This window comes from Lepisosteus oculatus, chromosome 10, assembly GCF_040954835.1.
Source record: "Lepisosteus oculatus isolate fLepOcu1 chromosome 10, fLepOcu1.hap2, whole genome shotgun sequence".
In the NCBI taxonomy this organism is placed as follows: Eukaryota; Metazoa; Chordata; class Actinopteri; order Semionotiformes; family Lepisosteidae; genus Lepisosteus; species Lepisosteus oculatus.
The window spans coordinates 35621175-35648957 of record NC_090705.1 but is presented as its reverse complement, the minus strand read 5'-3'; the positions used below and the strand labels follow the sequence as shown (position 1 = coordinate 35648957).

Here is a 27783-nt window from a genome sequence, read left to right as displayed (position 1 = left end):
TAAAATGTAAAAAATGAAATATGTTGTTTGCAGATATCGTCAGACCTGTGGACTTAATGTTGGCAGGAAGCATTTTTGTTAACAATTGCAGTCTTAAGTCTTTTTGAGTAAGCCTCCACCTACTTTTGAACAACAGCTTAGTACGGTTTTTGTCCATTCTTCTTGGCAGTTTTGCTCAAGCTTTCTCAAATCGCTTAGGGAATACTCATGGACAGCAGTTTTTAAGGTATTTCCATAGATTTTCAATAAGATTCAAGTCAAGACTTTGATTGGACCCTTCAAGAATATTCACCTTCTTAAACCTATTCAATTCACAGTATTTGTGGCTTTGAGCTCTGAATAACTGTCTTGTGGAAGGGTGAATTTTCTCCTTAACTTTAAAGTTTTCAGCAGAGACTGATTTTCCTCAAGAATTAGCCTGTTCTTTGCTCCATCTCTTACTCCTTCAGTCCTAACAATCTTTCCATTCTTTTGCGAGTAGCACCACCATATTGTGATGCTACCACCATCATGCTTATTGATGGTGATGACTGGGCAAAGTGCTGTGTTGGCAACACTGCGCCAGATAACACTGCCCAATTACACTAAAAAGTTTCACTTGCACACAGGCAGAGGCAACTCAGTTAACTGTGTTGTTTATTAAGGTCATTTTCGGAACTCTAAATTAATATAGGTTTGCCACTGCAAAGGGATTGAACACCTATGCAATCATGATTTTTCTAAGAGTCTTTCATACTAATGATCTATTCATTTGTTTCTTTTTTTATTTTGCTTAGAATGCATGGAATACATTGTGGAGATTACAAATATGAATTCCTAATTTAAAATCTCATGACTGCAAGCTTTAAAGCAACAAATTATGAAATGATATGCAAGAGCTGGAATACTTTTGCAAGGCACTGTAAATATAGAAATCAGAGACCCAAACATCCGAGCAAACAAAAATTCAAAATACATAGTCAACATAAAATAGACATTACATACAAGGTGCTATTTAACAAATCTCTCATTGGTTTTGAGATTCCAGGACATACACTGCATATCTTTCGATCTTAAAGGTCAGATAACGTCTTTGCTTTTTTGAAAATTGAAAATTTAATCCCACAATTCCGATTAAAAAAAATCTCCTTGCTGAATAATTTAATCACAGGCAGAACTCAGAATCGCAGCTTTGCTGCTGACTGTACTTGCCTCTTTCTAACCTCAGCTGCTTCCTTTTTAGATTTTGTTTTGCATTTTTTACTTATCTTCTAATTAAAATGCCCATTCCAACCACGTAAACTGCATATTTAAATTAACTCAGATCTACATGACTTCTGCTGTTGTGCTTTGAAAAATATCCAAAATTCCCTCCAGCATTTAAACACATTTTTACTTTCATCAACTAACCCCAATGCACAGACACAAATCTCTAAACAACAAAATCAAACTAAATTCACTTGACTGTTTTAAGGAACCCACAATAAGTACATTCTTGAAAAAAATCAAAAGACCTATGTTATTATTTTAAATAATAAATAAAATGGTGTTTACAGATGTCTAATAAAAAATGAGGGATGTGAAGATTTATAAGCATCAAGTTTGAAATGTTTTTTTCTACTACTATTATTATAATTTACTATTATTTTTTTCTATGGATTACATACCTCAATTATCAAGGAAAAAAAATATTTTAACAACTATATGATGAATTTCCACAATATTTCCAGCACTTAAGACAGTATTTTTTAATTTCAATCTTGTCTCCATTTACCTTTCATCAGCACAGAATATTATTTAATCATTTTATCATGCTGAAACAAACTATAAATTTGAGAATGTTAAATACTGTGTAGGAGCCTATTGAACAACATGGTGGCAAGATGTCAACAGAAACAGAAAGAAATATGTTGGAAATACTTTAGTCCGCTTGTTAAAGAAGCTTTCCTGATAACACAGTCAATGTTGAGAAAAACGTTTTTAGTAAAACAACAAGAAAAAGTGCCCAACACCTTTTCATTAGAACCCATATTAATTAAACATGGTTGGTGCATACCTTGTTTCCCTGAAAATAAATGTGGTCATTATTTCTTGATTAAGTGCCACATTACTGTCCTTATTCTGAGTATATATGAAATACTCCAGCTGGATGGCTTCATCACATCATCAGGTCCCTCCCCTGTCAGAACTCTTTTTAGAAAACTCTAACATGATAGAACATGCCATTTCTATGAAAAAATAATGGTGATGATAACTGAAATTGACTTGTAAGGGTACTGACAACATTAATTTTTTAATACAAATTATAAACTGATGTTGAAAAAAACTCAAGGAGGGTGCCCACATTGCCACTAGAGAATGGTTCTCCATCGGTGGGCCGTCAATAAAACTGTGAAGGACACCTAAAGCTCAAAGATATGAAGGGCTAGTTACAAACAAATGAGTCAACCCTCTTGAACATACAATGCTGTCACACCTTAAGGACACGACGCAACACAACACTTCCTATAACAGATCATACAGCTTCAGGGAGTGCTAGTAGATAAAAAAAAGACACGACAACAATCAAACAAATGTAAAAATAAAGCTCACCATGTCGGTGTGTATCTTTAGATGTGCCTGTAGCTTGTACTTGTCGGGTGTGCTATACTCACACCCCTCTGTGGGACACTTGAGGAGGATATTGCTGTGTTTCTGAATCACATGTCGTTTCAGGCAGTTCTTGGTGATGGAAGAGTAGTTACACTGGGAGCAGTAATGTAGATGCTCACGGGTGTGAGTGCGAATGTGCATGTTATAATGCACCTGATACCAGAATAATTTACCTGCAAGGTAACAAAAAAAGCAGAGCAAAGCAAATCTTATTTATTATTTGAAATGTTATTTTCAATCCAAGCTATACCGAACTTCTTTCAGAGTAATAGGAATCAAATATTTTATTTTACCGTCTCACACTGCAGTGTTTAAAGGAGTCATTAAAAACACAATTAGTCCCAAAAATGTAATTAACCATTGGAGAAAAAATATCTAAAGAGAAACTGAAGTAATAAAATCAACATAAAATCTTTTTTGAGCGTTCCAAACAATAACTAAGATATGTGCAGGCTGGAAAAATTACTTTTTCAGATGAATGAAACATTAAAAGCATTTTAAAACCATTTCTGTTCAAAATGATTTGCAAGATTAGATAAGGAAAATTGTTACACCTCCCTTAAGATAAGAAAGCTAGGAAAGTGCCCTAAAATTAATAGCACTTCTGTTAAAGTATCATTAATTTAAAAACACTCTGAGAGATTTGCTATTTAATTTCAATTCGCTTATAAATAATAAGGTCTTCCACAATAAGCAACTTAAATCAAGGACTTTATTCAACTTTATGATTAAAAAAGAGAATTTCAAAAATCTGAAAGACCTACAGAATATCATATAGGTTTGAGTGGCAGTCTGGCTCTTTTGAAATGCAAAAAGATCTAATACATGGCCCGGCCACTCTCATGAGAAAAAAAAAATACAGTGATGTGAAAGTAAAGAGAAATGAGACTGACAGGACAAGTTTGTTACACGGGTACAGAGAATTGGATCTGGCCCTTCATCAAGGGAAATGTGAAGCCAAGCAAATATTGCATGGGCAGTAATTTTCAACCCTCTGCAGATTTTAGAATTATATGTACTTACAGCAAACTGCTGGAGACATGAACATTTGAGTTATTTTCAAGCTTCAATATTCATCCTGATTTACTGTATATATATTTACAAACTAGCAATGATGCCATGACCACATCCTCAGCATATTTCAAGCTCAATAATGGAGACAGTTGTAAACCAAAACCAATAATTGAGAAGATGGAGCTGCAATTCTTCTTGCCAGGAGAAGATGTAATGACAGATTTAGTGAAACCTTTAATAAAATGGAATCTGGAGCAAAATGGGACCATAATAGGTAAAATTATATACACTGGCAATGACAATAAAGCAAAAACTAAAGAAAAAAAACATTAAATGAAGGGACGTTATATAATGTGAGGTAGGCAGGCTTTGCACAGAACTCCTAAACCCAAAATAATTAACATACCAATTTCTATTCCAGTGGCCTTCAATAAGTGCACTTTAGGTCCCACAAAATGGCAGAAGATGCATAAAGCAAAACAAGATGAAGCAGGAAAACTCTCCAGTGTTTTTCTCAATCAGTTGATAACTTTCCTGCCCACAGGGCAGGAGGTGACATACTCAATAGATTGCTTAGGGGCAAACGGAGATCTACACTGTCATTCCACTCCCTAATGGGACATAGAATATTTTGCTACAAAATGTACCACTTTATACAGTAAGTACGCTACACACCTGGCTAAATTAGCAAAATGTAAGGAATGAATAAAAAAACCTAATCAACCAGAACACTCATTCATGTTATCATTGTGAAACCAAATGCCCCCATTATGACATTTTGGTTGAATAATAAAGCCAGAAAGAGTAAAAGGAAATGCCTTCATGTTTTTTTAAGTAAACAAAATCCCTAATTTACAAATCTCAATACAATGTGTAACAAACTGAAAAGTTACAACACGGCAAAGAGTACAAGAGCATTTTAGTTGGTAATGTCAAGATCATCATTATCTAATGCAAATCTGAAAAAATCGTTATGAAACTGATACTGTGAATATATGTAGAAACGTTTAACATCTACAGTAAATATAATTTGCTTTGGCCTTTAATTACAATAAACATGATTTTAAACATTTACAATTTCTCAGTGAAGAAAAAAAAATAATGCTGAGGAACTTTAATATTAACGTACCTGTTTCTTCTCAAATCACAGAATCACCGCCAAAGCCATTGTAAGTAATACAGTCACTGAAACCAAAAAGCTGGCTTATGCTTAAGGAGCAATGTTTTCTAACACTATGTGCTTTATAAAGTAGTCTTAGGACACCCGCCATCTTACTTTAATTGCTAATGAATGCTATACTGTCTTGGGCAGCACATTAAAATATGAATAATGGGGAAAATCAATTTTATACCTCAAGGATTCTAATACAGAATGTTGCCTTGCATCACATTCAACATAAATCTACAGATCAGTACTCATATTTGGTTTAAGTTCAACCTAAATTTTATATTAAACAAAAATCTTACCACAGTATTCACACTCCAGATCCCCATAAACCTTCCGTATCTTTTCAAAGACTTCCATGTTCAGTTGTCTCTTTTGCATGCTGTCCACAATCTGCTTGAAAGCTGTCCTTTCTTCTTTAGCGTTTGATGTTAAGTTTGTCTCTGCAAGTTCTCCATTTGGCAAAATTTCATCCTGCCCTGTGGTTTCCACATTTTCAGGTGTTCCTTCACGTGCTTTGTCAGTATTTTGCTTGGCTGATGATGACTCTTCCTGTAAAACAACATGATGCTCAGCCGGCTGCTGACTGTAAGATAATTCTTCTTTGCTTGTTGTGGTGCTTGTTTCCAAAGGCACTGGTAGGAGAACATGACTGGTGCTCTCAACAGCACAAGAGCTTTCGACCATGTGCTGGTTACATTCCTCTTGCAATAGCTTCTCGTTGGCTGGTTCAGAAATTGTGTCCTGCTTCAAACTTTCACTATTAGGCTCTGGCAAATTAGGCTGCACTGGACCTTCAACTAAATGTATCACTTTAGTCTCCTGTATCTGACTATTCTGTGTTGAGCAGACCTCTTGAGAAAAGCTTGCCATCGTTTCTGCAAACCCAGTTTCCTGCACCAATAGATGACCTTCTACGGCTAAGCCTTCGTCTGTTTGAGGTGCTGCAACTACTTCAGCTGTTCCAAGCTCTGGAACAAACCCGTCCTGGGTGTTCAAGAGAGACAGCTCCTCAGTCATCTGCAACTCTTCCTGTTTTAGTGTTTCCCGTTGGACATCGCTGCCGGGTTCTAGGAGACAGAAGCTCTGATTGATGGAATCACTGAAAACCGCCAACTCTTCCAAATCACTGTGGGCTTCTCGGATATGCACCTTCAACCTGACGGAGCTGACAAACTTGAGCAGGCAGATGGCACATATGTAGATGAAGGGATGCTTGCGAATGTGAACCTCCAGCGCTTGGTACTTGGTGGAGCCATGGTCACAGAGTTCGCAGCCAAAAGGCCTCTGGCTGCCATGAACCATCATGTGGCGGTCCCTGTCCAGCTCATTCTTAAACTTGCGGTCACAAATGTGACAATCGTAGAGCAGCTGCCGTTTGCCTTCTCTGGTTTGGAGACAAAGTTCGTCGTAGGAGTCTTTCACTTTCTTGTCCTCCATGTCATGGCTCACGCGGATGTGTTTCAGCAGGTTCTTGACGTCAGAGTACTTCTTTTTGCAGAAGTGGCAGTGTTGCTTGATCTTCTTGTGCACGCGCTCGACGTGCACTTTGAGGTGCCCCTTGCTGAGGCAGTTGAAGGCACAGTACTCGCAGCTGAACTTCTCCCCCGTGTGCTTCCGCAGGTGAACGCTTAGATTGGCCTTGATCGCACTGGCATAGTCACAATGCTGACACTTGAAAGGCTTCTCATTTGTATGAATGCGCAAATGGGCTTGCAAGGAGTGCTTAAACTTAAACACCTTGTTGCAGTACTCACAGGTGAAGATTTTAAGCTGTGTTTGTCCCAGCCTGTGGAGGGTACAAATAACACAAATATGTTAACTGGATTTTTTTTTGTTAATAGAGATGAACATATACCCAATTAATTCTTATGAATTCACTGTAGTTGTCAGTGTTATTTTACGCAAACAAAATTGTTGCTTCCGTATTTCAAAATTTCCCTCTCCAGTAATTTCTAATTGAGCTTTCTACAGTACATTAAACTGATTAAATGACTGCTTGAAAGGCATTTTAGAGAACACAAATATATGCTTCTTTTCAGTTACTTGAAATCACCAGCGCTGTTCAGGGTTTGGAAACACCATATGCAGAAAGACTGAGGATGAGAATCCTACTTCTTAATTGTAATCTCCTGATATCTCTGAATCCCTGAACAGATCATTGTCTCTCATTATTTCTTACAAAAGCTGTAAATGGGTTTAATATGTTCCAGACCCCAAAACTGTTACCCCAACTATTACTTTTTTTTTTAAATCAAAATGACCGAAAATGACAACAAAAAACAATAATAACTAGCATTCATACCGTGGTTTGAGTTTTTATAATAAAATAAAAAACATTACCTACCTAGCTAGACATCATTAGTCATACCTAACCACTGGAAAGTAACCACTTTCATTTGCTTTTTGTGTAGTTACACACACACACCCATAATTCTCATTTTCTTAACACCTTTGGGGTCCATGATCAAGCCTAAACCACAAATATTCTTACATGAAAAGTAAGAGCACACAGGATAGCGAACAATGCACGAAGCAAGACGCAGTGATCTGTATCATGCATGCCTCTCCTGCTATTCCAGTCTCTGTGCTAGAGATTCACCCATACTATTTCATAGAATGTGATGCACACACACACAATATGAAACTGTTCCTCTTCACTCTACATTTTGGTGGAGGTTTTGAAAACTTTTCTTCACAGCACTTCTTCATGGTATTGAAGTTGGATTGTAACAATTTCATACTTTGTAGTACTGAATGTTCATAATAAGAATATGTGTAAATATGCCTACACCCCTTATAACAGAAATCCTAAATTAGTTCAGGTGTAACCAATCAGCTTACAAATGACATACCAAGTTAACTGGTCTCCACCTTGGTTCAACTGTATTGATTCACAAGATTTCAGGATAAATTCACTAGTTAATTCCTCTGTGTAGTGCATTTCAAAGTAAAGTAACTCATAACCACCAAGGAGTTTCCAAAAACTTTGAAAGACACAGATCAGGGGATGAGTATATACAAATTTCAAAGGTAGAAACAAATTAAAGCATTAAAGTCACAGTGCAAATAAGTGGCAAAAGGTATTGTGGTATGACAAAACTAAAATGTAACTTTCTGACTTAAATTCAAAGTATTATGTGTGGACTGAACCCTACACAACACATTACCAGAAAACAGCATCCCTATTGGGAAGCATGGTAGTAGCAACATCATGTTTTGAGGATGTTTCTCATTCACAGGTACTGGGACAGTATCCTTATCAGGATAGAATGGAAAATGAATGGAGCAAACTACAAAAAAGTTATTTAGGAAAACATGCTACCTTCTGCAAAAAAGCTGAAACTGAGATGGAAGTGCCCCTTAAAATTGCAGTCTATAGAAAAACACTGAGGGAAAACATCCCTCATTTAATTCCACATAAAATCGACAGAATGTGAAAAAGTTCAAGGTGGTGTAGATTTTCTTTAGGCACTGTTACTTTCTTCTTTAAAAACAAGCTAACATCCTATACTGTAATGATCTCTAAACACTGCAGGTAACTCACACACTGCCTAGTTCACCAGCTTCCCTAGTATAAGGGAGAACAAACTTAATAGCCATTATACTTATGATTTAGGGTACACATTAATATTTTAATACTTTTTAACAGGAAACAATGAGGGATGCAATTCATTTGCAAAGCAAGCATGAGAGGGGAAGAATAACCCTACCACAGCATACTATGTAATTTTTAAACCTTATGATAAGTGGAATAAAAGTATATTTTAAAACAATCAGAAATTAGTATATTTAATACATTTTCTAAGTTAACTGAGCAGTTACCATGCAGAACATCTACCAAATTGTATAGTTTTCCAGGTGGAATAATGAAATACTTTCATGTAGACAAGTTCCTTATTAATTTTTACCATATAGTATAAAACAGTAGACACATTTTCTATTCAGGGATGTAAGAATACTAGTGAATCAATGTAGTGCATTGAAGAACAGTTATTCTCTTCCCCAGTGTCTCTGTATGTGCTCCTTCTAAAATGTATGAACAATACTGTGTATTCCACACTTTCAATATATTATTGATGTATCAATATTCTTGACTTGCAATACAATATAATGTATGCTACTCAAATAAAGCACTCAGATAGCTTTCAAAGAATGTACAACAGTGTCCTCTGCTGTCCAAAGTTAGTCACTGTTGTTGTTGTTATTATTATTATTATTATTATTATTATTATTTACCGAAAACAAGATTTTAGATGTTGTGAGAGTGATCAAATAATTGATCACATTAGTTTATTAACTTATATTTTCTTTCTTTCCCTATGAACTCTTCAGTGAGACAAGACTGCCATACCTGTTGGACTTCAGTGGCAATTCATACGCTGTCTGTTGTATAGCATATTCCTGATAGCCCCTTTTTAAACCTGTGTCTGGGCCAGTTGACTCTGAATCTACAACTGGAGCAGTTTCTGCAGGTGAGGCCTCGATTGGAACAATTTTTGTAGCACCTAGAAGTAAAGTTACACAGATTACAGCTTGATTATTATTATTGTTGTGATTGTTTTTTCATACTCAATTATAGTTCTGAACAACAAACACAATACATGCAGAAGAATAAGATTCTGCAACTTTATAGTTCTATACATATGTTTGCAACTTTAAAAGCGACATTGTAAAACAGCTTTATAATTTCACAATACATAAAAGACACTTTTCACAGTAAAAAAACTTTGAAAACATAAGATGCAGAAGATAAATAAAAAATTGCCTTTTTAATTATAGTAGAAGAATGCCATCTACTGGTTATATTGGCAGCAACAACATGGTGTACATTAATCAAAACTATCAGACAGCAGCCCCAGTGGCTGGATTTTATTTGAATTTTTCTATTTGTACCTTTTCCAATTCACTTTTCAGATGTACAGCGCACCTTACGTTTATTCACGGCCTAGTGCCAAATGTTTCTGAATATGCAACAGACATTAGAATGAATTTTAGCTTAAAGGTATTAGTGCCTCGTGTCCTGGGATAAATTAAACAGTTGTCCCAAAATTTTCCCAATTGTCCCAGCTTGCCCATACCTGGTATAGCTTCATGAGCTGTAAGAACAACACTAATGATGGGCTTCTTGAGGCCACTTGTCTGGTCAGAGTCCTTCACAGAAGAGGACTTCTCAATTCGTGGCACCCGTGACCTCTTTGGAGCCCTTTCCCTGTCTTCTTCTCCGTCTTCTAAAGCCAGCTTTACATCAGGGTCATTGTCTAGGACAGGCATAAATGATAACAGGACACATTAGAGAATTCACTCTTGACTTTTGATTTACTGTATAGTAAGAAGTTGCAAGAATCATGAATTAGTGTTATCAGGAGTCCCCATGTTCTCAAATATCCAAGGACTTGCACATTTTATAATTATTTATCCCACAATTATTTCAATAAATGGCAACAAAAATAAATGTATAAATGGCTTGGATCAGCACCAGAGCAGGCTACTCTAGTCTCGGAAATAGTTTTGCTTTATACGGTCAAAAATTATAGGCATTCTTAAATGCCATTGGTCATGTAATCTTTAATCCAAATGTTACCACAAGTTCAGCATTTAAGTGTTAAAAATGTATCTGAAGCAATTCTATTTCATAAAGTTTCAAATAAGTTCAAGTATAATTGAAAAATATTCATTATTATACTATTTTTTCTCAACTTAAGTATTTTTCCTGTATAATGCCTTTTCAAAAAATCACAAACTGAGAAAGGAAACATCATTAAATTGAAAGGTTAGAGCATGGAGCATGGTGTCAGTGTACAAGCTGCAAAGGAACAGGTTAATTTTAGCAAAAAGAAAGAGGAAAATCACTGTTTCGGCTGTGGAGCCTTCTTTAGGTGTCATTACATCAATACTACAGCAGATGCAATAATACCATTGTCTTCTTCCTCTTCACCCTCTTCCTTCAGTCCTATAATGCAGATGTGCTTCTTTATTTGTCTCTTGTTGCAGAATTTGCGACTGCATTTCTTGCACTCCAAAGTGCTACTATCCTCAGACTCCACCTCCTCAACTGCCTCGGCCTGTGCTTCTTGACTTCCTTGGCCACTCGTTTCCAAAAGCTCTCCTTCTGTGTAGAACTTCTTAGTCGACCCCTTGGGCCTGCCTCGTTTCCTCTTAACGGTGCATTCTAAGGGCACAGAGGCTTAAATGTTATTTGTGCAAACAGAAACAGCTAATAGGATACATTTGTCAAAACATTTCAAAGATGGTTTTTTTCATAGAATTAACCTATAGTGGCCAGTACTTGTCCTAGAGATGAAACTTTCAGATCCTATATATATACACACACTGTACATGCATGCAAGATGGATGCTTAAAAACCCCATTTCAATACTGATCAATCGAGTGATTCAGTGATTCAACATGGCAGAGTTAACTCATGGTTTCTCCGAGCGCAGGTCTGACTCCAGGATTCTGATGCCCCAACTTTGAGTCATGTCACCAGTCATTTGTAACCAGGACTCGTCAAGTGGCAGCATTTTAACAGGACATAAAGGCACCATGGTCATTAGAGAAGTTGATTTCACTAACCTCGAATCTATATAGCATACAATTCTCCCACAGCTGGAGATCTGATTTTTTGGCACAGTCCACACTTTACTCTTGGAGGAGTAGGACTCTGGTGCCTGCGATTAAGTGTGATCAAATTCCAGGAAGGGCAGAACCACACTTATCAAAGGCAGACAATTGGCTCGGTGATAAAGTTAAGATTAGTTGGCCAGGGCTCTTACCTTCTGGTTAAACAGTGACCCATGTGACCTCCCCACTCCTCCCATCAGTGTTAACCCTGCTGTTAGCTGTATCACAGTTTAAAGTATGTCAAATTATATATGGATAAATGGTTGAGTGGGTCAAAGGAGCCTGTTTGCCCCTTCCTTAATCTTTATGACTGGGTACAGGAGTTACTGCTGTAAAATGAGACATAATGAGACTACAGGCAATTCCAAAGTGGTGGATATCATAAAAAAAACAATAGAAAGAGCTCAGATCAAACCGAAACCAAAGCTCCCTGCTGTTCTTGAGGATTATGATTCAGTATCTATAATACAGTAGGAAGTAAAATGTTTCCACAATACAATACCCACTGATGTGACTGAATTGCATAAGTATGCTTTTGGAGAAGGAGAATACGTCAGCATGCACAAAAATCAAAGCTGTTGTTAGAAAATAGACTGTTTTGTACAGGAAACCTAATTTCAATGTATTAAACAGCATGTCAGGAAGCAGAATGCTAACATTTAAATGTAATTTCAAGGTCTGAGCTCGAAGACCGACAAGTATGAAGGAATGTAGTAGTTAAACTGCACTAGTATTTAAAAAGAAAATAGAAATTGAACTAGTATTTAATATACAATGTTAATTAAATTCTAGATTCATAAGCAGTCTCTCGCCACCACTCACCTCCACTCTTCTCAGATTGGGTGGTTGTTGATAAAGGTCTAAGAGGTACAATGATTTCATCAGGACTGAGACCCTCAATTGTGTGCTTCTCTGAGACATGTGTAAGAAGTTTTGCCTGACTAGGAGAGAAGAGGTTGCAGATCTTGCACATGAAGATAGAAACACCACCTGTGAAATGTAACGATACCGTTAAGATTACCAGTGTGTAAACACTTTGATTAACACAAATTACATTGTGCATATTATTTTGTGCATTTATTCCAAAAAAATCTATGTACCCAAATCACTATTGGTTAATTCAAAACACAAAGGACATTTACAGATTGATTTACATAAATGGACACAAACCAACATCTCGACAGAGTTGTATGATAATAGCAGTACTAGAAGTCTTACTACTACTGTTACTACTTTTTTTTTTACCATCACAAAAATCATGTAGTATCACAAAAAATAAATTATTTAATATAACTTCAGAACTCTTATTTCTATTACTGTGAATTTGCTTATTAGATGTACTTATCCAGGATGACTTACGAAATATACAATGATAAACAATGCAAAATGTTTCTCTCAGTATTTCTTATAAATATTATATTTCGTTCAGGTTAGTTGCCTTTCTTAAAAAAAATATGTCAATGAAATAAGAAATGCAATAACAGCACCTCACAGAAAAACTTGAAAATGCACACTGAATAGATGGGCACCTTTTTATCTCCCTAACATAAACCAAGAACAACCCCCCCCCCCCCTCCCCCAGTATTCCTGACCTTAATTAAATGTATCTTGTAAACTAGGGTAGTATAGTGACACAGTGGTTAGCATTGCTGCCTCACAATGCTGTGTTCCATTCCTGAGATACTGAGTGAAGTTTTTAATGTTCTCCCAGTGTTAGCATGGGTTTTCCTCCAGGTGCAATGGCTTTCTCCAACAGTTCAAAGACATACTGGTAGATTAATTGACTTCTGTGAAAGTTGACCATGGTGTTGTGTCTTTTGTGCCCTGTGATAGACTGGCATCCTGTTCAAGATATATCCTGCCTTATTGCTTGCCAGGATATACTCTGGCAGTCCTGTGTCTACTGGATAAACTGGCTAGAAAATGAATGGATGGAAGATGGATCTCATAAATGAATTAATAATTCTAAATTGGCGAACTCAGAGCTTTCCTCCTCAAGATGTTTATTTCTGCTGGTGCTTCATCACCAAACCAACCCTTCCACAGGAAGATGAGGATGTTCCATATTTCCTTAAACAGTTCATGACACAGCACAGGTACCAGATATGTTTCAACAGTATATGCCTAGAAATAACACTGTTTTCTGCTATATAGTTTCCAAGCAATACCCTAGAGCATAAAGGCAAATATGAAGATTTTTCTTATCCATCTCAAGAACATGTCAAGAACTTCAAGACAACTAGATCCTCTAAACATTCACCTCTAAAGGTGAATGCTATGTGCTCCTAGTACAGGACACTTAAACAGAGCTCTAAAAAAAGCTCAGAGTCTTCTGTTTTTTGGTCCACCTGTCACTTACATGGTTGGTTTAATTACTTAACTGCACAACTGTAGTACATCTAGACATAAAACCAAGGTCCTGATTCTCTGTGGTCATTAAAAAACCCAGGGTGTTTCTCAAAAAGACCCCGGCATCCTGGCCAAAATTCCCATTGGCCCTTACCAATCATGGCCTCCTAATAATCCCCATCTATGAATTGGCTTCATTACTCTGCTCTCCTCCCCACTGATAGCTGGTGTGTGGGGAGCATTCTGGCACACTATGGCTGCCGTCACATCATCCAGGTGGATGCTGCACATTCGTGGTGGTGGAGGGGAGTCCCCATTACCTGTAAAGCGCTTTGAGTAGAGTGTCCAGAAAAGCGCGATATAAGTATAAGCAATTATTAATTAATTATTATTAATTACACACTCTCTATAGCATCAGTAACTGTATCTTCGATGAAAATTCATTTTGAGTGATCAACTGTTCCTTTGCAGCCTAAGCATGCTGACGCAGCTGCCCACCTGAACTACTTCAACCTGTTATGTAAGTGTCAGTCTAAGTACATAAGTTGTTTAAATGACTGTTCAGTTTGGAACAAAGACCGAATACACTGTGCTCTACAAAAACTTCCTCCAATAGAAGAGAAAAAACAAAGATGCTAGCAGAGAGAGAACTTGTGTTTTAGGTCTTTGCAAGAAACCATTTTGGAAGATAGCAACAGTAAGAAATAAGACATTTCTGTTGTCTGTTGTCAGTGTGTCTGTTGATCTCTAATTATTGACCTAAAACAACAGCAATATGAGTTATTTATGTTTATAAATGTATTAAACTGTGAAGGAAATGGAATATCAAGTCAAATACTTTAACACAAGTCCTTCACATCCTCCTCAATAAGCCCAACAAAGGTCAAGTTATTCTCTTCCCACATTTCTACAGACAGGTCGATTATTTGATAATGTAATCCCAAGGTTTTTTTGTGGGGTCATTAAATCAAACAGAAAAATGTAGCTACACAATGGCAACAATGAGTTGGAATAGGAGATATGATTATAATAAATTAAAAGGACTCATAAGCAATTTGTAATTTAAGTTACATCTTTATGATTTATAAGGATTTTTGGTTTATACGTGTGGGATTCCAGTAAATGTTCCAGGTGATCCTCCCACCTTTCAGACACACAAATATATTCCAAATATATTTTATTTCAATCAGCAACAAATGTGGTGGGTACTAAAAGACAACATGCTTAAATATGAAGTTAAGACTGAACCAGGACCAGGGTGACTAGCAATCTCAAATGATTGTGTAGCTCTATATAGCAAACAAAACAGTATGTCTCTAGTAGTCTATAATGGTCTTAATTATAAGCTTATATACAAGCTCTTTGGAACATGACAATCGTCATTCATCTTTCCCTTTCTAAACAATTAAATACCAAACCGTTTATTTCAAATCATTTTCCAGAATTTATCTTTGCTGTACTGTAGAAGTTACATTAGAATAATCTGTCTGCGAGACCACATACCTAAGACTGCTAAACGTGCACATTTTATAAAACTCATGTTAGGGGGCGATTATTGAAATAAATGTATTCATACACTAAAGTACATTAATGAATTTATAGACTCTGAGCTTGTTTCTATGACGTACGCTATCTAAACACGGGGGATGATAAAATATAGGTAGCGCAAAGTGCACATTTCCATCTCCATCACGTGTTACATGTTAAAAAGTTAGAGACATTTTTACAGTTAAAATAACCAAGCAATCGCTAAAATAAAAGTGGTACTTTATCTCACTATTATGGACGCCAAAAACTGGAAATAATTTCATTAAAAATTTCGAAAGCTATCATCATTCCCCCAGTCGGTGTCATATAAACTAGCATTTTTAGAGACAACTTTCCTTAGAAATTCAGGACGTCACACTAAAATAACCTTATATGGTTATTGAAATAAATACATATTGATATGTACTGGAAATGTAAACCCAATACAATTTTAAAAACGACAACATTTAATATATAATTTATAATCTACAATATAAACAAACATATCCCTTGATGCACCCGTTCCGCCTGCTACTTTTACCTTTGCCTCGGCATGTAGCTGCAACGGAAAAAACATATTCAATTTAAACACCTACCTGCATTCAAAAAGTCCATGGTTTGTAAATAAAAACTAAATCCTTTCAGTATTGACTGCTAGCGTTGTCATTTTTTTATCGTATTAGATCTTAATTTAGTTTACATTATATTTATTTAAAATGTTTTGGTGAACGTTTCTGGCGAATCTGCGATATCAGACATGGCGAATACAGTCTCCTTGACGAAACCGTGGTTAAGGTGAGAGTCTTTCAGAGAGAGTATATTTCTAGCGCGACCTCTATGGACTGGATGTGTAAACTTCATTTTTTTTAACCTTTTAAGTTGTCTGAAAAAACTCCATGTAATTACTTTACAAACATGATATTTATTTATATTTATAACTGAAATATTCCATTTACTCGTTGTGATCATTATTAAATAGCAAAAGTTTTCAATCTTAGAATGCCTCAGATTTTCTGTGTATTCTTCAGTACTGTTTCTCCATTCTTTTATGCTAGAGAGTATCAATAAAAAAATACCCAAGTCTCTAAAAAAACACTGCCATGGTGGAGACTATAAACCAGGAAGCTACTAATATGCCAGGTTTGGATCAATCTTGATACAACTTTGATAATTTCTAATTAGATTGTCAATGAGTAATAAAAATTCACCTTTCAAACTCAGAAAACAATATAGTGACCATTGACATTTATAGTGACAGTTAGGCATTTATAAAAAGCTCCGTTCCTAAATTTTCAGTGTGAGCTACTGAAGTTGTATGTGAACTGTAGGCAGAATTCTAAAATATTCTGCATTCCTGAGAGGCATTACACATGGGAAAGTGCAAGAGAAATGTCTCATGAAAAAAACAATATATATCTATTTTAATTTTTTGTGATTTCCATAATAAAGCTGTTCTAAGAGATGTTTCAGATGGATTTCATTTCAATCTGGATTTATAAAGGAAGCAGCTTTTGGCTCGATTATTTCACTTATCTTTAAGCATGTATATTATGTCATTTACTATACTGGTATATTAATAAAAGCATACAAGTGCAACAAATTTACAAAGTTATCAGGATTTGTTTTTTTATTCCAGGCAAACTCACATTTTATAGAAAAGACATACAGGAGTGTTGTTCATTAGATTGCAGATGCTGTCTTCTGAGGTTCTGCCCCATTCTCCTTGTACAATTAGAAGATGCATGTACCTGTTCACTGCCACAAATCATTCCAGCTCATCTCAGACTTGACTGGAGCTCCAGACTGACAAGTCAGGTATATACAACATGACTCATTCTGATCTTGGAAGTAAACCCATGTTATACAACTAATACAAGGATGTGTTTTCCTACATGAATGATATCACACTGGGATGAGTCTATAGGAAAGTCCCAGAACTTTGTCCATACAGGGTGATGCATTCAGGAAACCATCAATCATTTCCAAGTGGCATTTACCCAGAATCTATAAACTGTGAGGCAATTGTGCTAACCAACATCCTGATCTATGCATATTTCACAAATCATTTTAGTATAACCAGTATAGCCCCCAAAACCCAAAATATTTGTGCAGATGGTGTGTTTTAAAAATACGTTCAGATGTTTTATGGGTCTGAACATTGATAAGCTTTTGACATTTCATAATGTTGATCAAAGTATTCTCCACTAACAAGCTTTAAAAAGGGCAAGTACCTTTCAGAGCTTTAACTTTAGATGTGGAAAAGAAATCTTAGCACTGTAAAAAAGAAAAAAAATACTGTTAATTTCTATACTCTATACATACATCATGCAAGCAACCAAGAACTGTGAAGACGCTAAAATTTATGATTATAAAATGAAATGCATCTTAAAATAATTACACCCAATCAGACATTATTTACTCAATTTGTAAGATTTTTTAAATGGAAAAAAAAGTTAGGTTATCACATATCCGGTTTCTTAAAAAGCAACAGAACATTAACATCATGTTATGGGTAATCATTGCCAGCTGGATAAGCAGAGGACCGAACTGTTATATTACATATCTGAATTAGAACCAGAACTGCAACTCAAGTTTTTATTTCAAAAGTCAACTTTATGGCTAAAATAATTATCATAAAGTGAAACAAGCTTTGATGCCTATTTTGAGTAAATGAATTGTCATTTAAGAAAAACATCCAATTACAAGAATAGTTCCTGAAATAGATTTTTTTACACTAGTTTTCCCCTCAGTAAAGAAGAAGATATGATTTGAATATCATAAATAAAAAAGCTCTTTGCCTTTCAACAAAATGTAGAAATAAATCAAGTGTAATTCAATGTGTTGAAGGAAATGGATCTACTTTAAAATCCCCACTGAATTTTCACTGAGGTGATGAATGCATGTTTTTTTTTTTCTGTAGCTGAAAATGTTGAACACGAAATGGTCTGCTAACAGAAAACAGCATATCTCTTTTGGGGGAAAAAGGAAATAAAGCGAAGTATTTGCGATACAGCATTTTACTAAATGGATGAACACAGAATTTGAGATTTGGGTGCAAAGCTAATTGTAAATTAATTTTGGTGCAAACTGAATATGTTAATAAGATCAGTTTCTCATGGTATAAACAAAGGTTACAATGTCTAGAGGCCAGTTGGATGCAGTCATCTTCTTTACTTTTCACCATAAAATTCAAAGCTCAGAAGATCTTTGATAAATATCCCTCTTTTATTCTATAAATTTCAGTATAGTTGATTTCAAAAGTGTTCATTGTTGAAAACCAGTATCACTGTTTCATAAAATGAAGTCTGTAAGTGAATTAATGAGTCAAAGGCACTTCTCAAAATCTTTATTGACGTTTTTTTAAAAGTATCAAAAATTCAAAACAATACTAAGTGTAAATACTGCATTCATTAAGCAAATAAGAAATACAATAGTAAAAAAGGAAATATTCTTTACTTTTATTATCATAGTCCATCAAAACTGCATCATTTTCTATAAATTCCAGTATTTATTTTACATTTACAATGCCTTGAAGGACATATCCAACAATTTAATCCAGACGGGTTTTTCCCTTCCCAGTAATCTGGAATTGGTAACTCTTAATCCATTTGGATCACTGCTTCAAACCCTATTTTAGTATTGGATAGATTAAAAAAAGGCATTCTAAAACATGTACTGTTATCTGCTGTTCTTTTCCTCCCAGTGCAGGTCCACAGTAATGCTATGACATTAGAGTGAGGATCTTACTAAAAACACTGCAGGCACAACAGTACCTGGCAAGACACAAGCATGTCTGTTTGAAAAAGACAAAAATATCTTGGTTGACTACAAACCCAACACTTGTGGTGCCTGGTATTGTGCACAGCACTTTAGAAGTCCCAGTTTCAGTTGGATAATTACATAGCCCATGCTTGAACTAGCTATGTCTGGACTGTGAGTTCACCCTGTAATTCAAAGGGGTCCTTCCCTGGATAACCTAATCTTTCATAGAAGAAAGAAAATATATGGATTGATTAGAAACTAATTAAATGATGTCTCTATGATGGTAATTTATATAACAATCTACTCCCCAATAACATTCTATAGTTGATTTAGTTCGTGAAGAACATTCGGATTATTCAAGATAATTAAAAAAGCAGCTTCTATAGTGTTTATCTGCACCTATGAAAAATAGAAAGAAATTATTATAAGCAGATTGGATCCTCTTTGGCAGTAAGAGCTGACACAGCTGTCCTTTTAAAGAAAAAGAAAAACAGTATTTAATATGAATAGTAATCCTTCCTCCACACATGAAAAAAGAAATATGATGAAATCTGTAAGATACTGCAATCAATATGCCTGAAATACCAATTATGAATTTGTATGCTGATATACAGACTAAGCTGCTGGACAGAATTTATGTATTAAGGTGAATGCGCATAATGTATCAATTGTTTAAGGATATCAATCACCCAATACGTAAAATGCAAACAGGCTTGTTTGACTGAAAAGCTAAATACCTAACTCATTCCTAATGTAAAACAATAGCGGTCTGTATTTTGTCTCCTTGAAGTTAAGACTATGAACTTCAGTAATAGATTGTGTACCAGAAGCACAGGAGCAAACAAGATCAATCTTACAGTACCCAGGTGCAAGGATACTCAAGCTCATTCATATTGCCTTTCTACATTGTGTTCTTGCCAAGACTAAAACCAAAATGAGCCAGTGGTTTATGGATAGTTACTTAAAACTGCTTAAGCAGACAGACAACACCAACATATGTTTAAGCAAACCAGTTTCCATCTTAACTCAACCTTGCGTTTTTGGGTCAGTTTCATCTCTGTGCTCAAAACCCTGCTGTAGACATCATTCCAGGATTGTTACACCCATTAAATAAATGCACAATCTGGGTTTCACTCTCTCCTTATCTTTTCACCTCTTGATACGTTCTTTTTATTTTAAATTGATGGATGATGGTATTGAGCACCGTGTAGGACATGAGAATCCTATGATAAAAAGGGAGAATGTATGGTGTTACTCTGTCAGTATGACTGATTTCAAAAACGCTGGATAAAATGTAATAAAGTGATAACTTTTTCTATTTCAATGATATATGGCATTCACTTCATGTTATTTGCTGCATAAACGTTCTTCCAAACTAGTCAAAGTAAACACCCTTCTCCCAGCCTTTACTTTGAAGTTACAGCTGAGTGTAGGATGTTTACACTAACTATGACTTGGATTCACCTGCAATTCACAAGCAACTATTTCCACGTGAGAATCCATCTTCTTCAACGAAAACCACCTGAAATATAAAAACCGTGAAGAATTTTTTCCACATGAAGCAATTTTAATCTCGAAATTCCGATGTTACGTTTTATGCATTCAAAGTGGACAATGCGTGTACACTTTGCAGAACGCATAAAACACTGTGAATGTGGAAAACCTCTCACAATTGAAACCAAACTTTTGAATCATCTCATATGCTGTATTTATCATGCATATAATCATATTTTAATAAAATCTTTAAATGAGATACCCAGGAATGTTTAACCACATCAGTTACAACTCATTAACTCTCAAACATGCCTAAATTAATGGTTTGCTTCACTGTGGAAATCTAAATTCTATGTATGTTTCTGTATAACCTAGTTTACACTAGGCCAAAGATTTTCCAACATAAAAAACAAGAATGCCACAAGAATAAAACCAAAAACAGAAATAGACCATTATAAAACCATCACAGTAGATACAAAGAGACAACAGTTTTAAGGTCAAATAACTGTCATCATGCCCATTTGTATCCAAGGAGCTGAAAGCAGCCGGTTGCAGCAAACATCTGACTGAAAGCTCAGATGTTATTTTACAGCTTCCAGTCGGGGATGTTTACAGTACCAGACTACCAAGTTTAAATTCCTTATTAACCTCCAGAATTGTAGATATGACAATTAAGCTCCCTACAATACTCGTCTTCCTTCACCTAATAAACCTAAAACCCCATTTTGCAGAAGCGTCCATACCTTGCAGAACTTCAGATTCACCTCCTCAACGTCTCATCTCCCCCACCTTTTGGTAAGGAAATAAGAATGGTTACAAAAGTATAGCCAGAGGACGCTATTCTGTATATTTATGTGTGGAATGTTATTATCAGATACAATGAAAAGTTCCAATTATGCCTTTTTTTTCTGATTCCATTGTAAATTTTAAATTTCCAAAAATACTTTTAACTACTTTTATCTTGAAATATACATGCTTTCACAGACTTCAAAAAGATACAGACAAAGCCTCAATACAAAAGTATGTCTTAGAGATAGTTTTGAAAGTTTTTAAGAGTTCCTGAATTTTCTGTTAAGTCATTAAATCAGTGATACATGGCTTATTAAAGCTTTTTAAGTGTTACACAATTAAGCAACATTCAAATGTTCACTACAAAAAAATAGACATTTAAATGTAATAATTTTATACCATAAACACAAAACAATGGCAAGATCTGCTTAAAAAAATGTTAAAGTAGTATGCCCATCCTTTATTTTTAAAAAGTAAAAACGATTTTTTCACATTTCACACATCTACTGTAATGAAACTAGTAGTGCTGAAATTATGATTTCAGATTAATAACAGTCCTTCAGTTATGGGAGAAAGACTAATGTTAAAAACAGATTTTGTCCTAGTTTATCACTTACAAGCTGCTCAGAGCATTAACAGCAACTTAACTTTGATCCATCCTCAAGAGAAGACACCGACCATCTGATGAAAAATGTTTAGAGCGTCTCAGCCAATTCACAGCTGACTGAATACAGGACAAACCTCTTAGAAAATATTCAAGCTTCTGCCCAAGAAAAAGGCCTTTTTCATGAAAGGTGTAAGTAGACATTACACATTAGACTCATGTGGCATGGGTACTTACAGTCATTGAATGTAAAGTGCTAAAAAACACTGAGCAAAAAGAATACTTTCACAATTTTCAATGCAATAGTCAACAACACATTGAGCAAAATGATAGAACAGCAGAATTCTTCAGGTGATCCGCATGTAATGGTTTAAAAATTGACCACCGTAAATCAAAATGAAGTCATTCACATCTATGTCTGCAGCATTACAGTTACAATCAAGTGCATCATAATATTGTTTACCCTCCTCATGCAATGTTTATCAGCAGATAACCACAAATGTTTTGAATTCATCTCACATCAGTACTGGATGGACTTAAGAGAACAAAAATGAATTTCTTAAGCATAAATAGGAAAGAACTACTTTACTAAAGAGAAAAACCTAAAAGCACTTCTCAAGCAAAGGGCTACCTACAACATTATCTCTCATACAGCAGGTACTTACAAGGTGCACACTGAGTCTACAAAAAAAATCAAAGCGAACAGATGGAGGGAAACCTGCAATGGAAACTACACCGCTGAGGTGAGTTAGGAATTTATGGTACAGAACAGAAAAGCTGGAGCAAAGCATTTATTCCAGGAACAAAGCAACACAAAATTGCTGAACGTGTATGGAAAGAACAATAAAGAAACTTACATATAGTTGAAGTCCACATATTGAATTACTGTTTGCTGGAAATGAAGATGTCAGTATTGTAAATTTTCCACAGTCAAAAATAAGTATTTTAGCAAAATGTAGCAACATAACGAATAATTAATGGACAGCAAACTGACCAATGATAAGATGCTGTGTGTACATTTCAATGATTATATGCTGGTGATTTATTACTTGAGTATGTTTCTGTGAAGGTACTGCCTTTTTGCTAGGGTTATTTGGAAAACTGCCAAAGCATCATACAGCATAAGCTCACAACTTTACATTACAAACCATGGCAAATGTATTTAAATTAACAGTGCACTTTCAGGTTCCACCATATAACTTGCAGCAAACATTTTAATGCAGATCAAATTTAAAAAAATTCACTATGCATTCATTTTTCAGATTTTGCCCTACACCACATTGTTTTACTAGTGCAAATCCAACAATGGAAACATCTGGAATTATAACATTGCCAAAATTGTAGGCAATACTGCTCAATTTATGTTATTCACACTGATTTTTTTTTAAATCCAGTATAACAGTACTACTCCTCTTCTTTCACTCTTGAAAATTAACAAATCACTTAAAGGGATACAAGAAAATCACATGAAATACGGGCAATGAAGAACACAGAGGTTTTTAATTATTCCTCCTAGTATAACTCAGTGTTGAAGGATACAAACATACTTATGAAATGTTGCTTTGTTTGTAAAAGGATGATCTCAGTATCAATCAATAGAAGCTTAAATATACTAACATGGTGTTAAAAATAAAATAATAGTTTCTACAAATGCTTTGGATTATAATACATGCATTTTGCCGTTAGCCATTGACAGGCACTATGCAATTTTTTTTCAGTTTCATTCTTCTTGCAGTTTTTCCAATGTTTGGCCTAATCCATTATTTAAGGAGCACCAGTGTTCCACTCTAACATTGCTAACTAGGACAGACATCTGTAAATGATCTAAGATTCATTCACGGGTAAGGCTAAGGTTAATGAGGTAGGCCTAAGTGCAAGCAGTTTCCATGGACACATTTTGTCGCTCCAACAGTCTATCCTAAAGTAGGTCAGCATTTTTATACATACTATATACTTCCAACACAAAGTGCAGTTTGTCATTGCAGCTTGGCTCATTCATTAATTATATAAACAAATCTCTGAAAAATATTTAAGTGTTCCGGGACATTTGAGCTGTGAAGGAAACACCATGCCACTCTGACCCCCCCCGTTAACTCTGACTAATTTCAAATGACAGAGTTCTCTGAAACTGAACTAAGCAGTTCAACAGATCAGGATTCTTCTCATTCACATAGAAAAAATAATTTAAACTGCTACTGTAGCACTGAATACCTGACATCCAGTGCCAATGCAGCACAGTAAATAGGAGGGTTAAACAGATTGACAGTGACGACTTACATATTAGCATGATCAATCTTTCCCTGAGTGAATAACTTTTATACACTTTTAACATAAACGTCCATCTAGCTGGCTACTGTAGCTTTATTCTAGCCTCAGTTTAACAGGGTAACAGCTCCTGTGTCATCACAGTTCTACGTATGTGTAATGTCTACATAACACTTGCAATAATCCCATATAATACACTTAAACTGTTACAGTACCATTGGGAAAAAAAAAGCGATAGCACCTTAAGAACATGACAGCACTTATAAGGCCTTTCACAAAAGTGAAAAAATTAACTCAAATCCTGAGCTAGGAAATCATACAGGGAAAGAAGCAGCTCTCCAAATTAGGAACCAAGTTCAACACCTGACAACTTTCCATCACACTCTGTGAAAGGTCCAGTTTCCAGGAAAACACAGACAAAAGGGATAAGGCAAACAGAAAGACAATTAAGTCACTATCTCACATGCTTTCTCAGGTAAAAGACATTTTATCAACTATTTAATTACTAGGTTGGAAAAGTGCTCACTAATGCCAAAATGTGATCATTAAGCCTATTTAGTGACAATACTTCTCATTCAGTGTCAATATTAACTTCTGAAATAGTAATCAAATTTAAATATGCAGGAATCTGAAAAAATATTTTTCCATCTTCAATGTTAGCATGTTACGAAATATGTACAATCCTCACTCCACAAAATTAGCTTGGACTTCTACGTCAACACTTTACAGCTTATGTCTGGGTCTGAAACACTTTCACATTATAACAAATGAAGATAAAAATGTGCAATGCTGTCACTAAAAACATCATATAAAGTCCCTTACCAGAATCCATACAAAAAGTAAAGTTATGAACTATATTTAAAAATTACTATCGTTTTCTTTCTTGGTTTCTATCAAGTTCAAACTTAAGGAAAGCACTGTTAAGATTTACAGTAACTGCACCATGCACATTATCAAATGCAGGATCTAGTTAATTAAATTTAAGGGCCAGGGGTAAGGTCAAAACACAAAACTGGCACTCCTCTCAACAAAACAGACTTCAAGTTTTTAACTACTTAACAACGAAACAGAAAACGATCACAGCACAAGGCGAACTTTAACCAGTGCGGGACAACAGGTTCAATCATTATCATTTCAATGTCCTTCATAAATGTAGCTATCTGGATCAATGGATGGATTAATAGCTCAATTGAACGCCGTTTCCAAAGGCCCAGTCACAATGCCCGTGCTTGATGGGGGAAAAAAATAAAAAGCTTTTGAGGGGAATTGAACCAGGTCAAAGGGGTCAACACAACTGTTGTTCTTAACCACGTAAAATCTGTAACACCCACAGAGCAGATGGGAGTATTAATTCAATCTTGTCTAAAAGCCAAGACCCTCCAACAGCCTAAGGTCCTTCCATACAATGGCAGGGGACAGCAGGGTAAAACAATTCCCTAAGCAAACGGCTAAACTCCTGACCCCTGGATCCACAGAAGATGGTCCCACCTATGGAGACATCAACGCCATAATCTTTTGAATGACATCTCCATAATTCAACAAAGCCAGATCTTACTAAAGAAGATAATTAGACCAACAACCAGTCGTGGCTGTGTCTTGCCAGATTTCATACAGCTAAAGCAGTTCACCTCATGCCCAACAACTACACAAGCACTGACCTACATCAAAGCAGAATTTACCCTGACTCATGATTAGGTATAGCCGGGAAATGAAACGTAGCCGAATACAATTCAAAACATGGAAAATATATTGAGCTCCACGGTAAGCAGCAACCCAATTTCGGATGGTTAACGTTACAAAACGTTTGGGCCGTTTTTTTTTTTACACTAAACGGAAGCAGAGGGCGATGCGTCTCCATCTCTAAAAACACCTAAACAAAAATACATTCTGCTTTACCGGGATATGGTAAATTATGCGAGAAGCAAGGTAACCGCTGCAGAAAGTTAACTGTTGGCGCTAAGTGTTTTAATCGAGCGTCAGGACATTTTTTTTTTGCGTGCATTTTAAATTTTAATGATGGGGAAATTGCTCTTTTCCTCATAAATTGAATGAGCAAGACGGAACTCTTCTTTTCCACAGGATATGCAGCAGTTAAGAAGGAATGTAAACAAGCCTTAATCGGGTCCTCGACATTGAAAAAGGAGTGACATTGCTCGGACTTGGTGTAGCCCGCATTACAGCTGTTGGCCAACTACTAAAGATCAGGGATATTACGAAGGCCATTCGGTAGTTGGTTTTTTTTTAATGCATTTTCATTTTTAATGAAACACAAATATTTGGATTTCCAGTTCCCGTCCGTAAAGACAAACAAGGGGGATTAAAGAAACCGAGATAAGCCCCACGTTCTCCGTTTGTTTAGCTGTGCTAAGGATCACTACTTGTTCAAAGGTCAACAATCAACGCAGAAGCAAAAAAAAAACACATATTTAAATGGCATTAGAAACAGGAAAGTCGATCAATCACATTAAATTAGACCAATGCAAAAGCCAATCCCTACAAAGTCAAATCACTGAAACGCTGCTTAAATAGTTTGATAATTCACTCAGGATGAAACGGAAACTTACGTTAGCGACAGTACTCTGGACTATTACCAGTCTGAACCAGGTCATCATGTACAACACGGGCAACCAATGTCGCTTCTGTCAGAAAAAAAAAATCTTAAAATCTCAACAGATCCAGCAATATGACCGCAAATTCAATTAATCTGAATTAGCCCAAACTTTAGAGAGAGTTACTAACAGCGCAGTTCGCAGTGCTGTGCACAAAAAAAAAATATCCCTCTGGTTGACTGTCCTCAACAAGCACGACTTTGAAAGGAACAGGAATGAAGGACTTGCAGTGAAACTGTTAACTATATATCTTCTGTACAAAAAAAATAAAAGGAGTAAATATTAGACATGTGATGCATTTGTTTAAATGAGTATAAGAAAGTAAGCAAAGTCCCTCGGGCTAACTAAAGCTTTTCTCTGCAACTAAACCTGACGAAGACTGAAAACTCCCCTAGAACACTTCACTGAATCCTTACCGCAACCTCCATCTCCTAATCCCAGTTAACTGAGGCATATAGCTTCACGCCAGCCCCATTTTAATATAAATTTACGTGTTTTCCTCCGGCTTTTACAACCCAGTTTAGACTCCTCATCTCCGCCATTCTGTTTCTGTTTCCTTCCGTCTCTCTTGTCTTTAATTTGACCTTTAGTTACCCGACACTGATATTGACGTCATTGTCATGGAAACACAGCCCCTCCCATGGCCTGCAAACGTCTGACAAAACCACCACTTAAAGCTTACCAAACTACCACATGTGAACGTCTTTTTATTAAAGTGACAGTCAAAACACCCAATCATTTTCCGAGAAAGTAAAGCATTCCCTCCCCCCAAGGAGTGATCCGTAGCCAATAGAGAGTTGATTCCCTGGCCTGTCTGTTCAGGACAAATCAAGCCGTTTTCGGCCTTTCATCCGTTTCCACATCTGCAAGTAATGAATCAGAGGTAGTACTGTAGTACAGTAAAAAATTAATGGAAGTATTAGCACCTTCTACTGTAAAGTCATTTGCTT

At 35.8% G+C, this 27783-nt stretch overlaps 1 protein-coding gene and 1 long non-coding RNA gene across 5 annotated transcripts in view; both read right to left on the bottom strand.

The window, feature by feature from the left end:
• Window positions 1–16079, bottom strand: part of zfat (zinc finger and AT hook domain containing) — a 55972-nt gene extending 39893 nt beyond the window's left edge. For 2 of the 3 annotated variants that reach the window (XM_015357100.2, XM_006635654.3), the window contains exons 1-7: window positions 15907–16079; window positions 12257–12424; window positions 10728–10982; window positions 9892–10071; window positions 9165–9318; window positions 5113–6599; window positions 2572–2804 (exon numbers count right to left, since the gene is read on the bottom strand). In XM_015357100.2, the coding sequence (XP_015212586.1) occupies window positions 2572–2804; window positions 5113–6599; window positions 9165–9318; window positions 9892–10071; window positions 10728–10982; window positions 12257–12424; window positions 15907–15925 (2496 nt within the window). In that variant the 5' untranslated portion in view covers window positions 15926–16079. Of the gene's footprint in view, window positions 1–2571; window positions 2805–5112; window positions 6600–9164; window positions 9319–9891; window positions 10072–10727; window positions 10983–12256; window positions 12425–15851; window positions 15875–15906 lie in introns of those variants that run through there. The other variant, XM_015357101.2, reaches the window with a different exon arrangement.
• Window positions 16080–16910: 831 nt separating this feature from the next.
• On the bottom strand, window positions 16911–27417 carry LOC107078579 (uncharacterized). Of its 2 annotated transcripts, XR_011190771.1 has the most exons (5): window positions 27250–27417; window positions 26964–27086; window positions 26789–26863; window positions 21310–21355; window positions 16911–20594 (listed from the first exon to the last, which is right to left on the bottom strand). It is a non-coding gene; the product is annotated as an uncharacterized lncRNA (long non-coding RNA). The 2 variants fall into 2 exon arrangements; XR_011190770.1 differs by lacking the exon at window positions 26964–27086 and having other exon boundaries at window positions 27250–27412.
• Between the last annotated feature and the right edge of the window lie 366 nt (window positions 27418–27783).